Consider the following 18,147-nt stretch of genomic DNA (forward strand, 5'->3'; position numbering starts at 1 on the left):
GAATATTCTTCCTATCAATGAGCATGGAATATTCTTCCATTTGTTTGTGTCCTCTTTTATTTAGTTGAGCAGTGGTTTGTAGTTCTCCTTGAAGAGGTCCTTCACATCCCTTGTAAGTTGTATTCTTAGGTATTTTATTCTCTTTGTAGCAATTGCAAATGGGAGTTCACTCATGATTTGGGTCTCAATTTGTCTGTTAGTGGTGTACAGAAATGCTTGTGGTTTTTGCACATTGATTTTGTATCCTGAGACTTTGCTGAAGTTGCTTATCAGCTTAAGGAGATTTTGGGCTGAGACGATGGGGTTTTCTAAACATACAATCATGTCATCTGCAAACAGGGACAATTTGACTTCATTTCCTAATTGAATCCCCTTTATGTCTTTCTCTTGCCTGATTGTCCTGGCCAGAACTTCCAACACTATGTTGAATAGGAGTGGTGAGAGAGGGCATCCTTGTCTTGTGCCAGTTTTCAAAGGGAATGCTTCCAGTTTTTGCCCATTCAGTATGCTATTGGCTGTGGGTTTGTCATAAATAGCTCTTATTATTTTGAGATGCGTTCCATCAATACCTAGTTTATCATTGGTTTGTGTTTCAGGTATGGGGTGGGATTTTGCATCAACTTTTAAGAGCATCTTGACAAATAATCATTGTATAACCACAGTTGACCCTTGAACAACACAGGGGGGTTAGAGTCACCAACCTCTTGTGTAATCAAAACTTCACATATAACTTTTGACTCCCCCAGAAGTTAACTACTAATAGCCTACCATTGACCCAGAAGTCTTACCAATAACATAGTCAACTAGTGCATATTTTGTATGTTATATATATTATATACTGTATTTTTAAAGTAAGCCAGAGAAAATAAAATGTCATGAGGAAAATCATAAGCAAGAGAAAATACATACACAGTACTGTACTGTGTTTATTGATGTTGTAAATTTATGTTGTCTGTTTACAAGATGAATAGTCTGTGTCAAATGGTGGCAACTACAGTGGCAAACCTCAATCTACGGTACAAATCAAACAGTCCAACTTTTTGTTGTAATATCATGACTTTTCGCTGCTTCTTGGGAACACTTTCAGATTGCTAGTGGCACTTCATATGGGTCCCATGGTGTTTTTGAAGGTTTACACTACTGTGCCAAACAATGAAAAATACACAAGAACCATGAGAAATCACTTTTTACTGCAATATGCAATTTACTGAAGACACGGAGATGATTAGTGTCACAAGTTGTTTTAAGTGGATGCTCTTAACACTTGAGTTCACTGCATAGCAAAAAGAGGTGTCTGTGAAATTATTACAGTAGTAAAGTATGTACTGCAATAAATCTTACACATTTATGATTTAATACTGCATCTTTACATTTGTTTACATTTCTCTTGACTATCAATGGCACCATGTATGTCTGTGTATATGTAAGTTTTGATACATTTTAACTTTTTATAATAGATTTGTATGTATTTCATGATACTAAATGGTAAAATAGACTAGTATCTACACATATATTATTCATTCGTGACACACTCAACTCTTTCTTAATATTTTCTCTATTTCTAGGCCATGTGGCTTGTCTATGTGTTTTTCCACATTGTTGCAAATCTTAAAGATAATTTCAATATATTTATTTTTAAAAATTCATGTGTAAGTGGATCCACGCAATTCAAATCTGTGTTCAAGGGTTAAATGTTTTATGATTTTTCAAAGGTTTTTGTGTGCAACACATTTTAAAAAGGTTTTCTATGTAAAATCATCTTGAATAACAAAGTGGTTATAAACTTACAAGTTCCATATCATAAATAAATACAGGAATTAAACCAAGATTCCTTTAGCTTCCATGTGCTTTGGTTTTTATTCATGATAGGACAAACAATGGGAGCAGATTATGAGACAGAGGAATAAGAAGTTAAACATGTATAGTATTAACTAATTGCAGTTATCAAAGAAGTAGTGAACTTGATAAGGTTATAGTAGTACTTCTGCTTCATGGAAGAAGATTGAACTATAATGTCACCACTGTGGCCATTCATCTTTCTTGAGGCCATAATGAAATGAAAGTAGATAAATATTTATAAATAGGCATAAACTCATAATAATAAAAAGATTTGAAGGCAAGGGGGAGGTAATAATGGACAAGATATTTCAACAAATTTGCAGAACATAGAGTGGCTGGGAATGGCTACAGAGGGACTACAGGAAAGATAACTGATGGAATCCCAGAGAGATTTTGGGTTCATAAACAATAGATACCGGTAAACAAATATATTCAAAGTACAGCAAAAACCAGATATTTATTCAAGGTCGTTATATGGAACATGGGCTCTACCTGAAATCCTTATGTTCCACCTCCATCCCTGGTATTTACCACTAGAATAACTATACAGCCCTCTTTTTAAAAAAATCACATGATTTCATTGAGGAAAGTTAAAGCTTTCAATATGGATGTTAGTTTCCCAAAATAAAGTCTCCTTTCATTGTGAAATTTAACCAGGTCCACAGTCCCGCAATATCCATTCCTGATTTTGAAACAAAGCCTACCAGTTAGCCCATCCTTCCTCAAAGTATTCTACATAGAAAGCAGCCAGTCAGTATTCCCACTCAGAGGATAGAATTAGTGACAATTAGGTCTACTCAGTGGAGGAACACCTGCTATTCAGTAGAGGAAACCCACACTAGCTACCCAGAACTTTATTCTTAAGCACGGATAATTAAATAATGGTTGACTACTACAGTGGGATATCATACAGAAATGCAAATAAATGATACATAGTTACATATAACAACATGGTTGAATCTTGAGCTATAGAAGCTGGACATGACAATACGGTTACATTTAATTAATATATTAAATATACCAATAGGCAAAATAAGCTCATAGTAATTGGGAGAGGGTATCAGATGGTAAATGTATTAAAAATTCAAAGAAGTAGTTACCCCAAAAGTTAAGATATTGGTTACTTTTTTGGTGGGTGGGAATTATGATTTTGTGGGATACATGGAAGGTATTGTTCTGTCTGTGGGTTATACAAGTATTCTCTATAATAAGGAGAACATTTATGTTTTATATGCTTTTCTGTATACATGTTAAATTTCACAGTAAAAAATATAGTCAAAAAAGGGATCCCACAGGAGACAGACAATTCTATAAACATTTTTAATTCTCCATTTTAGTCAAATAACTCGGAGAAGTTATATTCATAGAGTAAAAATAGGATGCTATGAAAAGGAAGCAATTAGAGAATGAAAAAAGAGTTCAGATTAAAAGTATGATTGCTGACATTAAAGCTTCAGTGAAGAGACTAAAGATAAAATTGATTTAATAAAGTTCCTGGAATATACAGGGAGAATAAAAGACTAAAATTTGAGAGAAAATAATAGAAACTCAGTCCAGGAGGTTCAGTTTCCAATTAATGAGCATTTCAGAGGAGATAACTGAGAAAGTGGAGTACAGAAAATATCAAAGAAATAGTAGAAAAGATTTTTCCCAGAGCTGAAAGATACTGATCTTTAGTTTGTACCTAGCACATTGTACCTAGCACAATGACTGTAAGAACAAACAAATAAAAAAAAGACTATACCTAAATTTAATCAGTGTTTAAGTGAAGATTCTAAACCTTGGAGAAGAGAGCTGAGTGTGAGGAAGTAAGATTGGGAACATATTAAGCCTATTAAAAATAACATCAGATTTCTTATCAATTATACTGGATGTTAGAAGGTATTGGAATGGTACTTTCAAGAAGCTCTGGGGGAAAATTATTTCCAACCTTAAATTTGATACCCGTATGAAATAAAATTAAGTGAGAGAGCATAGCAATGACATTTTCGGATGAAAGGGTTTGCATCCCACACACTTTTGTGGGAAGTTAGTTCAGAATGTGATTCAGTAAAACAGGTGTAGACAAAGACTTAGCACTGAAGAAGCAATAGGCATAACTCTGGAAAGCAAGAAAAGAGAAGTGGCAAGATGACAGCTGTGGAGTATCCCTAGAAAATGACCAGATTGGGAGGAAGGTCTCTAGCGGAGTAAGGAGGGAGGGGTGACTCAAGTATAAGTAACATGGTTGATAGGCTAGGATACAATAAATGATTAGGGAAAGTGATGGGAGACAATAGGAAACCAGTTAGAAAATCTGGAGAAAACTAAAAGCTATACAAGAAAGTCATTGTTAAAACATAAGGACAACTAAAATGTAGCATGATTTTACGCAGTTGATGTCTAAGAAAAGACTGGGCAGCTGATAAGATGGTAGCGTCACTGAATGAGTCAAGACATTTTAACATAACCGCAAAATAGAGGTTGTAATATTGATGGGAATATTTTGTCATAGTTGTTTTGATATATACATATTTTAAAATAGTTAAAATGTAAAATCACTGCTCTCTTGTTCATTACCAAAAAATGTGCCGAAAAGGTACCACTAACCTTTACCCCATCCCAAATGCCCATTAAGTATAAGGGACTCTCCCTATCTACTCTATTCATTTCTGTATTGTTTTAATATTTTACAAGTTATGTGTTAACTTTTATGATTTTTTTGTGATTATAAAATGTGTCAATTTGTTAGAATTAATTTAGCTTCTAACTATAATCTATTGTATAAATCCATCATATATTACCATCATTATAAAATTATTAATGTAAGTATGATGAGTATGGACAGCTATTCAAAATTTAATTGTGAATTTCTTGTTCTATCTGAAATGTAGAATAAGACATCTTATTATTGCCCTGTCTTCTACTCCTCCAAGTGACTTCTGTAATACCCAGCCACTTAATGTTCGACATTCAGGAAGCTTTCATAAAGCAGAGGTGTCCTTTTAGATATTTAGATGGAAAATAAAGAATATCATTAATCTTAGTTGAAAGCAAATGGCTTTTTTTTTTCTTGAGATAGAGTCTCACTTTATTGCCCAGGCTGGAGTGCAGTGTTGCAACTTCTGCCTCCTGGGTTCAAGGTATTCTCATGCCTCAGCCTCCCAAGTAGCTGGGATTACAGGGGTGCACCACCATGCCTGGCTAATTTTTGTATTTTTAGTAGAGATGGGGTTTCACCATGTTGGCCAGGCTGGTATGGAACTCCTGACCTCAAGTGATCTGATCACCTCGGCCTCCCAAAGTGCTGGGATTGCAGGCGTAAGCCACCATACCCGGCTGCAAATGGCCATTTTATATAGTGTTCAAAACCTGGCAAAACAAATTTATGGTGATAATAGAAATTAGAAAAAAATGGTATCATTAGGTATTGACTGTGAAGGCCACATGAGGAAAACTTTTATGACGCCAGAAATGTACTATAGTTTTATCTTGGTTGTGGCTTTGTTGGTATATACATGTGTAAACATCAAAATTATACACTTAGCATTAAATTAAAAAAAGAAGTGAGAAGTAGTAGCATTTGAGATGAGGTAAAAGTGAATTATGGGAATATTAGCAGACATACTGCTTAAGGTGAAAGATAGCTCTTTTCCCCCATTTATTACTTTCTACAATGAAAGATGATTTTTAATTATATAAGTTACATGTATTTAGATAATTGTAAGTGTCTAAAGTTAAAATTGAAGGGCTCCTTCCTTAGAGCATCGCTTAGCCCAGGAGTTTGAGATCAAATCTTTTCTATGTATACACCAACATTCTTTAAAAACACATTTTGAGAAGTATCAAACTATATAGATAATTCTGAAATTTGCTCCTTCTGCCCACTCAACAGCATATAATAGATATCTTTTAGTGTCGGATTATAGATTCACCCTGATTCTCTTTAATGATTGTGCAGTCCTCCATAGTATGTTTATATCATAACTTAGCCTCCTCCCTAAACATTTCAGGTTATCTTTAGTTTTTTATTAATGAAAATAATTCTGATTAAGTTTTTTTACATCTATATTTGTATATTTCTGCAAATATTGTTATAGGATAATTCCAGAACTACAATTCCTAGGTTAAATTTTGTTAGCTTCTGCAAAATTGTCCTTCAGTTTCAACAACTGGGAACCATAATCTTGCCAACATTGGATATTATCAGTCTTTTAAAATGTTCACTGATCTAAAGGACAAAAATGGAATCTCACTGTTTTAATTTGCCTTTTTCTGATCACTAGTGAAATTGGGCATCCTTTCTTATGTTAATTATAAATTGATGTTTCTTTTTTTGTTGTGTGTACCCTATTTTAATTTTCCTTATTTGTCAGGAGTCGTCGTTTATGAGAGTAATCCTTTTCTTGTTATGTATGTTGCAAATTTCTTCTCCAATTTCTAGTCTTTTAGATTTATTTGTCTTTTGGCTTTAACTTACGAAGCTATCCATTTTTCCTTTATGACTCCTTCATTTTGTATTTCGCTTAAGATCATTTACTTAGGAAGACCAGATATGTCCTTATATTTTGTTCTGGAAACTTATTCTTTTGCATTTTACTTTTAAATCATTAATCATCCACAAATGTATTTTGTGAGCTAAATATATGAATATTAGTATGCTTTTTCTTTCCCATAATGGATAGCCAGTTTTTTGCCATAAATCACTGAATAATCTGTCTTTTCCTCACCAATTTAAAAACCAGGGATATTACTGTATGAATGAATGAGGGTTATAAGAAATGTACTTTTTTTTTTTTTTAATGCAGAGAGGAGGATGTCAGTTTTGAAGCAGAGTTCAAGGATATAGGGCAGGGTTTGTAGAAAATCCAGGATAAAGGAGTGGGGTTGCCTTGGGAGCTGTAGTGTCAAATTGGATAGGTTTAAAAGTATAGGTGGGATGAAGTAAGAATATATCTAGGACAAACAAATATAGGCATACCCATATGTTTATATGCTTAGCTATATGCTTTGCTTTACTGCACTTCACAGATATTGCAGGGTTTGGTGTGTGTGTGTGTTTGCAAATTGCAGACTTGTGATTACCCTGTGCTGAGCAAATCTGTCAGCATCATTTTTTTGACAGCATGTGTTCGCTTTGTGTCTCTGGGTCACATTTTGGTAATTCTCGCAATATTTCAAATTTTTTCCTTAGTATTATGTATGTTATAGTGATCCGTAATCAGTGGTCTTTGATATTATTATTGTGTTTGTTTTGGGCAGCATGAACATCACCCATAGAAAATGACAAACTTAATAAATTATGTTGTGTGTGTTCTGACTGCTCTACCAACTAGCCATTTCCCTGTCTCTCTCCTTTGGCCTCCCTATTCTTTGAAAGACAGCAATATTAATATAAGGCCAATTAATAACCCTATAATGTACACCTAGTATGCATCAATATTAATCTTTCAATGGCCTCTAAATATTCCAAGTAAAAGAGTCATATGTCTCTCACTTTACATCAAAAGCTAAATGTAATTAAGCTTAGTGAGGAAGGCATGTCAAAAGCCAAGAGAGGCCAAAGGCTAAGCCTCTTGCACCAGTTAGGCAGATTGTGAAAGGAAAGGAAAAGTTCTTGAAGGAAATTAAAAATGCTGTGCCAGTGAACACATGAATAATGAGAAAACAAAATAGCCATATTGCAGGCATGGGAAAAGTCTGAATGGTCTGGGTAGAAGACCAAACCAGCTACAACATTCCCTGAAGCCAAAGCATCATCCAGAGCAAGGCTCTAGCTCTCTTCAATTCTGTGAATGCTAAGAGAGGTGAGGAAGCTGTAGGAGAAGAGTTTGAGGCTTACAGAAGTTGGTTTATGAGGTTTAAAGAAGGAAGCTGCCTCCAAAACATAAAGGTGACAGGTGAAGCAGCAAATGCTGATGGAAAAACTGCAGCAAGTGATCCAGAAGATTTTTTTTTTTTCCAGAAGATCTAACTAAGTTAATTGATGAAGGCAGCTACACTAAACAACAGATTTTCAATGTAGATGGAACAGGTTTCTACTGGAAGAAGATGCCATCTCATAGAGGAAGAGAAGTCAATGCTTGGCTTTCAAGGATAGGCTGACTCTTGTTGGGGGCTAATGCAGCTGTTGATTTTAATTTGAAGCCAGTGCTCATTTACCATTCTGAAAATCCTAGGGCCTTTAAGAATTTTGCTACATCTACTCCCTGTGTGGTCTGTAAATGGAACAACGAAGTTCAGTTGAGAGCACATCTGTTGATGGCAGAGTTTACTGAATATTTTAAGCACACTGTTGAGAACTGCTAAGCAAAAAAGATCTCTTTCAAAATATTACTGCTCATTGACAATGCACCTGGTCACCCATTTTATGCAGTGAAGATGCCCAAGGAGATTAATGTTGGTTTCATGCCTGCTAACAACATCCATTCTGTAGCCCATGGGTCAAAGAGTGATTCAGACTCTCAGGTCTTATTTAAGGATTGCATTTTGTAAGGCTATAGCTGCCATATATAGTGATTCCTCTGACAGATCTCAGCAAAGTAAATGGAAAACCTTCGGGAAAGGAGTCACTATTCTAGATACCATTAAGAACATTTGTGATTCATGGGAGGAGGTCAAAGTATCAACATTAACAGGAGTTTGGAAGAATGTGATTCCAGTCCTCATGGGTGATTTTGAGGGGTTCAAACTCAAGTGGAGGAAGTAACTGTAGATGTGGTGGAAATAGCAAGAGAACCAGAATTAGAAGTGGGGCCTGAAGATAGGACTGAGTTACTGCAGTCTTATGATAAGACTTGAATGGATGAGGAGTTGCTTCTTAACAGATGAGCAAAGAAAATGGTTTCTTGAGATGGAATCTACTCCTGGTGAAGAAGCTGTGAACATTGTCAAAATGACAATAAGGATTTAGAATACTACGTAAATTTAGTTGATGCAGCAGTGTCAGGATATGAGAGTGGCCTCCAAGTTTGAAAGAATTTTTACTGTGGACAAAATGCTATCAAACAGCACCACAAGCTACAGAGAGATCTTTCGTCTTGCAGAGAAATCAAACAGGAAGAATCAATCAATACAGCAGACTTTATTGTTGTCTCATTTTAAGAAATTGCCCCAGCCACCCCAGCCTTCAGCAGCCACCACCCTGATCAGTCAGCAACCATCATCATCAAGGCAAGACCCTCCACCATCAAAAAAGAGTATGACTTGCTGAAAGCCTCAGATCATTTGCATTTTTAGCAATAAAGTATTTTTAAAATTAAGATTTGAACATTGTTTATTTAAACATAGTGCTGTCAACACAACTTTTATTCCTACTGGGAAACCAAAAAGTTTGTGTGACTCACTTTGTTGCAATATTTGCTACATTGCAGTAGTCTGGAAACAAACTTGCAGTATCTCTGAGGTATGCCTGTGTGTACTAAAATTTGTATGAATAGTAATCAAGGGGAGCAAGTCAACAGCTACTTACGTTATACAAGGTGATATTATAAAGGAATTCTTGGACTTTTTTTCTTTTTGTAGATGTATTTTAATTTATTATCTTTGGCTTAGGAATTACCATTAACCATTGTATAGGAACATGTCTAAGAGTGAGCTCTTTTTGCTTAACATCAGCTTTAAGTTGAGCTTTCATATTTAGACATAACTTATTTATTTAAAGCTATTAATATATAAAAGGTAATTATCAATTCTGGAAAAGTTTGGCTCTATGACAGTGAACAAACTAATTCAAGAAAAAGACTACTAAGTATGTGAAGCACCACATCCAGAGAAAAAAGATTTTCTAGCAAATTGGATACACATATATAGGAAAGTGATTATGTGTGATTACTTATGGGACTAAATTTGAAGTATGTTGGAAATAGGGTTGTCAATGTAATTTTAAAATTATTGACCTCTAACATAGTCATTATAATTGAAAATGTTACTTTATTTGTCTTGTCTTCCCTTCCCTTTACCTCTATCCTTCTGTTTTCTCCTTTGTTACAGATCATACATCTGTCGGTGGCCTGGGAGACAGTTTTTATGAATACTTACTGAAAGCATGGTTGATGTCAGATAAAACAGACCATGAGGCAAGAAAGATGTATGATGATGCTATTGAGGTGATTATTTCCAGAACATTTTTCTACTTAATGGATTGAATGTACAGTGTATTTTGTAGTGACTAGATGAATATCTTATAACCATTTTATTATAGACATTCAGTAAATACATACAAGCATTTTATTATATGCATTCACTATAGAGTTTGTTACTATTTTAATAGAAAAGCCTCATATTAAGTCTTCTTTTATTTGTGACATTTTTAAAGAAATTTTTGAAGAAAGAATTTATTGTAGTCCAGGTGCAGTGGCTCACGCCTGTAATCTCAGCACTTTGGGAGGCTGTGGTAGGCAGATCACTTGAGGTCGGGAGTTCAAGACCAGCCTGGCCAACATGGTGAAAACCCGTCTCTACTAAAAATACAAAAATTAGCTGGGCATGGTGGTGCATGCCTGTAGTCCCAGCTACTTGGGAGGCTGCGGCAGTAGACTCGCTTGAACCTGGAAGGCAGAGGTTGCAGTGAGCTGAGATCTCATCATTGCACTCCAGCCTGGGTGACAGAGCGAGACTCCATGTCAACAATAAATAAAATAAAATAAGAATTTATTTTAGTGTATTCATGAAAATTGATTTTATTTACTTTTAGTTAATGTTTACAGAGACTGGAAAAACTTCTGACTTTATATACATTTTCATAAACATTTTTCTTTCAAATGAACCCTTGAATCTACACATTGAGAGCCTTATGGGTAAATACTTAAATAATGACAACACACTTATATAGTATTTTCTACGTGCCAGGCACTGTTCTAACCCTTCTTACATATATGAGATCATTTAATCATTATCACCATTTTACACATGAGGACCTTAAGGAACAATGAAGTTAAAGTAACTTGCTGAAGGTTGCATTGCTGGTAATTGATGGGGCGTGGAACTGAACAGTCTGGCTGCGGAGCCAGTGCTTTTAACCACTGTATTATATTGTTTCATATTTAAACGACTTCATACCATGATATTGTGACAGTTTATAATTGGAACAAGATTCATTCTAGGAAGAATTTATATGGAGTATTTCTAAGAAAAAACTGTGAAATAGAAAAGTAAGTCAAAAGTGTGTTAAGTGTGTTTAGCAGGTTATTAGCTTCCTGCTCTATTATAAACTGATACCCACTTAACAATTTTAGTTATTTTTTAAAAGTTGTATATTTTGTATATAACAACTCTGCTGATGTAGTCAGTAATTAGTTGTCAGAGTTATAATTTCTGTTGGGTTTGTTTTTTTCATTAAACCAAGAATCTTATCCATTTTATATCCCTACTGTTCAGGCACATAATTTGTTACAATTGTTTTTAAAAAATGCACAGGAGTTGAACTTAATATGTGGCTCACAGTGTTTTGCCCATTATAGGTACTCAACAAGTGTTTATTGAGATATTGTGTTAAATAATAAATTGAACTAAAGGTACAACCAAGAATATAAATTTTAGTAGGAGAACTTTATTCTCTTTTATTAAAATTTAAACGTAGAAAGTTGTATGATCCAAGATGGGTTATTATCTGGGAAGAATTTAATATTCTTAGAACCATATTGTTGAAAATAGCTCTTAGTAATTCCCACTAGACTGTGGCCTCCTTTGAGGGCAGAGACTAATTTATTTATCATTATCTCAGCACCTAGCACGATACTTGAAACATAATAAGTATTCCGTAGTATTTGATAAATGCATGAATATATTTAATATTATATTTGAGAACATGTGATATATCATATACCATGTAATAAATTAATTTTGTCTGTTTTCTTGTAATTTTCTTTAAAACTATTTTGACTTTTGCTTAATTTTTTCCAAAGGAAAAAAATTGTATTTGTCATTTTTTTTTAATTATACATGCTTTGAAAGGCATGATAACTGCTTTGAAAGTTAACCTTATAAATTCACACTGTTTTTCATGAATCATCTGCTATATGTTATGTATCTTGCAAATATTTCTGTACTTGCTTTCTTTTCCCTGTTTTTATTAGTTTTATTAGTTTATTAAATCAAGAATAGGTACCTAATAAATGTTTTTTAATAACAGTTGATCAGCTTTCACTTTGAGACATGATCTCAAGTATGCAGTCTTTGCAGTGTTAATTATTTTCAAAAACTATTCTATTAGCGTATTATAAAATAAATGACATATGGAATGTATGAAAGAGATAGGAATGACCACTTAAGACTCATTGTAATTTGAAATACATTATTTTTAAACTTTGTCTTTCTGAGCTATTTTACTTAACTTATTCCATACCCATCCTACCTTCCCCTGTCCTTACAGATACCCATATCCTTTGTTTCTACTTTCTTTTAAAATTATTGGTAAAAAGCCCTAACTGACTGCCTTTTACTTTAGTTCTAGTAAGTCCAGGTGGATATGCTTGGATATCTTTTAATTGTAAGATGGTAAGATTTAGGTTATAATGAACAGAAATGACAAACATATGGATACCATCTTTAGGCGTTTTTGGAATACCTTATATGTGGAAAACATGGTACTATCATGAGGTTCAAAAAGATGAAAAATACCACCCCATACTCAAAAAACTAATCTTTTTGTGCTTCAGAGTACTATGGTTAAAACAATGACAAAAACTTATAATCCAAAGATAATTATCATTTTGGTTATCAGCCACCTCTCATTCTCCAACATCAAATACAATTATCTAAGAGCACCATTCATTTATAAAATTACTTAATAATTAAACATGTATTGAGTGCACACTACATTATATGCCTTCTGGAATACAGGTGATGAGTAAGGCATAGTCACTCCAGTTCTGTTAAACTCACATTAATTATGGAGAATACAGAGTAAAATTTTCCAAGGCTGATTGTTACTAAACTTGTCAGAGAACAACTGACAGTAAAAATACTCCTTTTTGTCAGAAGGAAAAGTTAACCACTAATCATGTATAATAGTTTCTACTAAAGAAAACTGAGTTAATGGCCATTGCTTATACTTTTCCATAGAAATACCTCTAAAGGTAGAAAATAGCTCATCTCAGCAAAGTCTAAGAACATATTCCAAAGGAGCAAAGCTCTTGAAAATCTCATTTTAAAACTGAAATGTGATTGTTATACTCTGATATACTCAAGTTTAATATAGACTCTTTCTCTCACCATTCCTACATCTTTTGAGAAAAATGTATATTCCAGTAGGGTAGACAGTGTTTATAATATGGCTTCTCTTATCCATGACAAAGCATCCAAAACAAATGCCTAAATTTGAGAAGTAAGGGACTAAAGATAATATTATGTAGAAGGTAATCTTTAGGCCAAGTCTCTCCTCTTCCACTCTGTCTTATTATGGTAGTGATTCAGGTATTGGTTCCAGATTATATGCAATTTGATCACCCACTCCAACACTTGCTGTTAATTAAGTCTCAGTTTGGGAAAGTTACTACTTTATAGACTATCATATTACCCAGGTTTTATAATGGCCAGAAGGATATAGTAAGTTTGAACACTAATAGTTTGCATCTAAAATTTTGAATATCTTTTCTTTCCTATAGGCTATAGAAAAACATCTTATTAAGAAGTCTCGTGGAGGTCTTACCTTTATTGGAGAATGGAAGAATGGGCACTTGGAAAAAAAGATGGGGCATTTGGCCTGCTTTGCTGGGGGAATGTTTGCACTAGGAGCAGATGGTTCCAGAGCAGATAAAGCTGGTCATTATTTAGAGCTAGGGGCAGAAATTGCACGTACTTGTCATGAGTCATATGACAGAACTGGTAAGAATATTAATAAGGCTAATTATATAGTCTAAAATAATCTCTAAGTTAAAAATGTGCTCAGCAATAAGAAGGAGAATATATAGGCACTTTTTACTTCCAAATAGTTTACACCAACAAGGCAAATCATTTTCTTAAGAACTTGAATTTTAATTCTGGAAATGTGTCTCTGCATTATTTTTTAAATTCTGAATTCTGCTGCTGTTTCTGTTAAAGATTTTGAAGTAATTGTTTTAAAGACAAGAATCGTGGAGTATTTGGGAATATATGGAATAACTATTTTAATATAAGAATCTATTTTTGCCATTTCCGCTTCTATAAAAACAGTTACTTAAAAGAACATAAAATTGACTGATTTCAGTTATATTGCCTTGCCTATCCTCTTGTGATAAGAAGAATAACCAAAAGATAACAATATTTATCTTTATTGGTATCTGGCTAACTAGTAGTTTTTCAATTAGTTCACCAGTAGTTTTTGGAATTGTTTATGGCTTTAACTAAAAAGATCCTCTGACATTGCATTGGGCAAATATTTTCTGAACTTCAGTGTCCTTACTTGGAAAGGGAGATGAATCCTAAATGGTGACAAAAATTGTTTTGGTTGGGGCTGAGAAAATTTTTACTCTCTTTATGTATAAAGCACAGATATACATATAGTCATAAATAGATACACAGTATATATTTGGTATTAAAATTTTGTGGAGGGAGAAGGCAATTAGGCTTTTTTAAAAAAGACAAAAGGTTTCTTAGGGGTGCAATAATGAAAAGGGGGCTGAAAAACACTGGACTAGACCTTCCAAGGTTTTCTCTGGCTTTAAAAACATGAGTTTCTATATGAAGTAATAGATAATGAGCTCCCTGAAAGCCAAAAAACTAGAAATTTCTATTTGATTTCGGAAGTTGAATTGTTGATTTTATTAAATAACAATTTCTGTTTTAGGGTTAATTTATCATCAGATACCGTGAAACAAATATGATTGACCTAAAATTTATGCTAGTTCATAAATCTGTCAAGTTATTTTTATACAGTAAGGAATTAAACTTATGGCAAAATTGATTCTTCAGTTCTCGCATTAACTAAATAAGGGTTCCATTTCTTGAGATAATATAAGTCAAGAGGACGGTGAAGTAGTGTTATTTTAGGGTAGTTTAAGTGTTGGTGTATAATACATATAATGGCAGTGATCTGAGTTCGAAATAGAGGCTAAATTAAATTATCGTGTTGATACAGAATGCCAATTATGCCTTAAAATATAGCTAAAATTAGTAAAACATTGAGGACCAGGATGGATATTCAATTTTATATTAGGATCCATGAGAATAAGGATTGTTATTTTGCAGATTTTGACCAAAAATCAAATAATAGACCTAAAATAATTGAATTTCATATAGCATACATTCTAAAATATGGTATATCATAGTTACTATAATTAAATATTTACTCCATGAAACAGGGAACAGCCATTATATGCCAAGTATTATGCTAGATGCTTATAGGTTAAAGTATGAACAAGATACATTCCCTGCTTTTCAGAAATTCATAGTGTACCAGAGTTTGAAAGGATTTCCTTATATTTCTGATTTTAATGTTTCATAATGACATTGCTGATGCTGATTCTTGTTCTGATTGTCATTTTCACATTGCAAGTTGATGAACCCATGACCCTCTTTGTTATGGTAAACCAAAAAATGATTATTTGATTTGTGTCCTGTATTTTCAAGTCTTCTGTTGTTTTTACTTGTCTTTAATCTCAATTTAGATCCTTTAATTAAAAAGTACAATCCTAGTTTTGCTAACTTTCCAGCAGGTTATTATATCCTCTGCTGTGTTTTCTTATAGCTGTGCTATAATTTTTGGCCACCATATTTTAAAATATCCATTCATTTTTCCTTAGTAGTTATTCCAGCTAAATATATGCTGTAATTATCTACAACTAAATCAATTCATAATCTAAGCTCTAAAATGTTTTCTTATATGTGTGTATTATGGCAAAATGTCTTTAAAATTACCTTGCCTTTAAAAAAAAATCCACACAGTGTCATTATCTATATACTTTTATTTTAGACCACAATGGACTGTATGATGTGCAGATGTCTAGTTTGCATTTGTTTCCAAAAGATTACTAGACTCTTTTTGGTAGAATTAGATTTAGCAGTATGTTGATACACATTATTCTGAGAAACATTTTATGTTAGAATAACAGGAATGTTTATAAGTCTATTTTAAGAAAACCAAATGTGGATCTTTTAAAATGACTCATTTTGCACTGACTGCAAACAGCAACAATAAAAATAGACAACAAAAATTACTTCATATTCTATTCTTTCAGGGAAGAAAGAAGTCCTTGCAAACAAACTTAAATGGTTTATTTTGCTCAGTTATTTCTTTTGTCATGTTACAGCATTAAAGCTAGGTCCTGAATCATTCAAGTTTGATGGTGCAGTGGAGGCTGTGGCTGTCCGGCAGGCTGAAAAGTATTATATCCTCCGTCCAGAAGTAATTGAAACCTATTGGTACCTATGGCGATTCACTCACGATCCAAGATACAGGCAGTGGGGCTGGGAAGCAGCACTGGTAAATAAGCCAATACTCCATTTTACCTGCAAGAGTGTTAACTCATGCCCTCCTATGATGCCACGTACCCTCACCCATGTTACCTCATTTTTAGTATCTGTAGGGCAGTTTTTATTTATCCGATGAAGAAACTCTTAGTCAATTTAAGTTTCTGGGCAGTAGAAATAAATCTTACGATGTATATTAAAATATATTAAAAATATATAAATACATATATTTCAAAGGAGGAATTTTTAATGGTTAGTTAAGTAAAGGAAGCAAGTGGTTTACTCTTAAAGTCTTTCAGGGAATCCATAGCTATCAGTACCTAGGGAGGAAAAAACTATTAGTCTTTTATGAAAGTATAGCTTATTCCTGGGGTAAGGGGTTGTTTTATTCTTTGAGATTTACTAATTGTGATAAATAACACTAATTATGGTGACGATTCGTATTCAAATTGTTTAACTTAAACTTACAATCTAGATAGAATGACTAAGGACATCCCAAATGAGGTCAGTAGTGCTGGTAAATTGCCCAGACAGGAATGTATGAGATATGTTTTAAGGCAAGATGTATACCAATTTATGTAAAGAGAACATTTCACAGTGGCAAAGTGGGAGAGAAGATTGGAGCCATTATGTAGACAGCCTTACACACCAAATCAAAGGTTCTTAGTTGTTCAGGAAATAAGACGTGTGCACAACTCCCTCCCCGTAATACACACTCTCTTAGTTACTTCTGTCAGCTACTGCGTTAAGTGCTGTCATATGGGAAATGGTAACAGAAAGTTCTTTGCTTATCCAAAAAGCCCTTCAGATCTTACTTTTCTTTTTTCCTTAGCATCTTCTACCTGCAAAAGCTCCTTGACTTTTGAGAATTCCTTACAGAACTGCTAAATGTTTTATAAGGGGGAAGGAACTCCTGAAGGCTTTTTTCAGTGGGGAGTAACAAAGCAAAAGGATCTGATTGTAATCCACAAATTGGTGGGTTTGGGAGACCACAGCCATAACCTAGGAATAATGTGAGATCTTGAACTAAGGGGAGTACACTTATTTTTCACCTGTCATTCAGACCTAGATAGTCCTCCTGGACTCTAACAATAAGAGCATATTAATGGAAACAAGTGGTTACACAGGACAGGAACAGATGCAGCATTTATTGATGCTGCTTTTCCTTGGCCCCTTGGCTCCAGAATTGGGAGCACAGCTACTAGTGAAATTCTCTGTGTAGGAGAGTGCTGCCACAGTTGAGAAGACAGCCAAACTATTGCCACAGTGGTTTGGGAATAGAATACACACACAGTTCTATTGTTAGCAGTGGCTTACTAATGCTTCCGTAAATTAAGCAATCTTTTATGTAAGGGAAATAGGTAAAATAATCATATAATGCATCTGTTTCACTTGAATGTCCCCTGATATTTAATGCTCCTTATTTAGAGGAATGAGGGGGATATGTCTGAATCATGTGAGGAGTGGAAAGTGGTGGCAGAAGCACTTTTTGTCATTGAGGAATACTTTAGGATAATTCATCCTTTTCCTAATGTCCTTTTTTCCTGTGTGCTTCCTTCAAGTATGGCCCTACTTTTGTCTGTTAAGGAGAGGTGTGACCGGGTCAAACTTTAGCCCATGTCTGTCTAAATTTGAATTATAGGAGGTAGAATTTTGCTTTTGTAGCCTATATGCACAAACACAAACTCAATGTATAATCGGTCAAGAACAAGAACTAGAGTAGTTATACTCTAAATTCAAGTTTCAAAAGTGTGCAGTGGAAGTGATGAGAAGAGGGAGGAATGGAGGCAAAAGAGGCAGTGTCATATCTTAAATAATATTTGCTCATGCATCACCATTGGCCTCTCCTCTTGGGTGCAAAGAAAGCAAAGGGAAGGCTGGGTGAGGCAGAATAGCAGTATAGCGTGTCTTCTGTAGCCTTAGCTATTCTGTTTACATATT

General features: G+C 34.1%; 1 protein-coding gene across 1 annotated transcript in view; it reads left to right on the plus strand.

Annotated features, from left to right (window-relative positions):
• MAN1A2 (mannosidase alpha class 1A member 2) overlaps positions 1-18,147 on the plus strand; it is a 157,300-nt gene that overhangs the window by 114,232 nt on the left and 24,921 nt on the right. Inside the window, exons 9-11 of the mRNA XM_513685.8 lie at positions 9,811-9,926; positions 13,425-13,644; positions 16,047-16,219. Of these exons, the coding sequence (XP_513685.2) occupies positions 9,811-9,926; positions 13,425-13,644; positions 16,047-16,219 (509 nt within the window). The remainder of the gene's footprint in view (positions 1-9,810; positions 9,927-13,424; positions 13,645-16,046; positions 16,220-18,147) is intronic.

Source organism: Pan troglodytes, chromosome 1, assembly GCF_028858775.2.
Source record: "Pan troglodytes isolate AG18354 chromosome 1, NHGRI_mPanTro3-v2.0_pri, whole genome shotgun sequence".
Lineage (NCBI taxonomy): Eukaryota > Metazoa > Chordata > Mammalia > Primates > Hominidae > Pan > Pan troglodytes.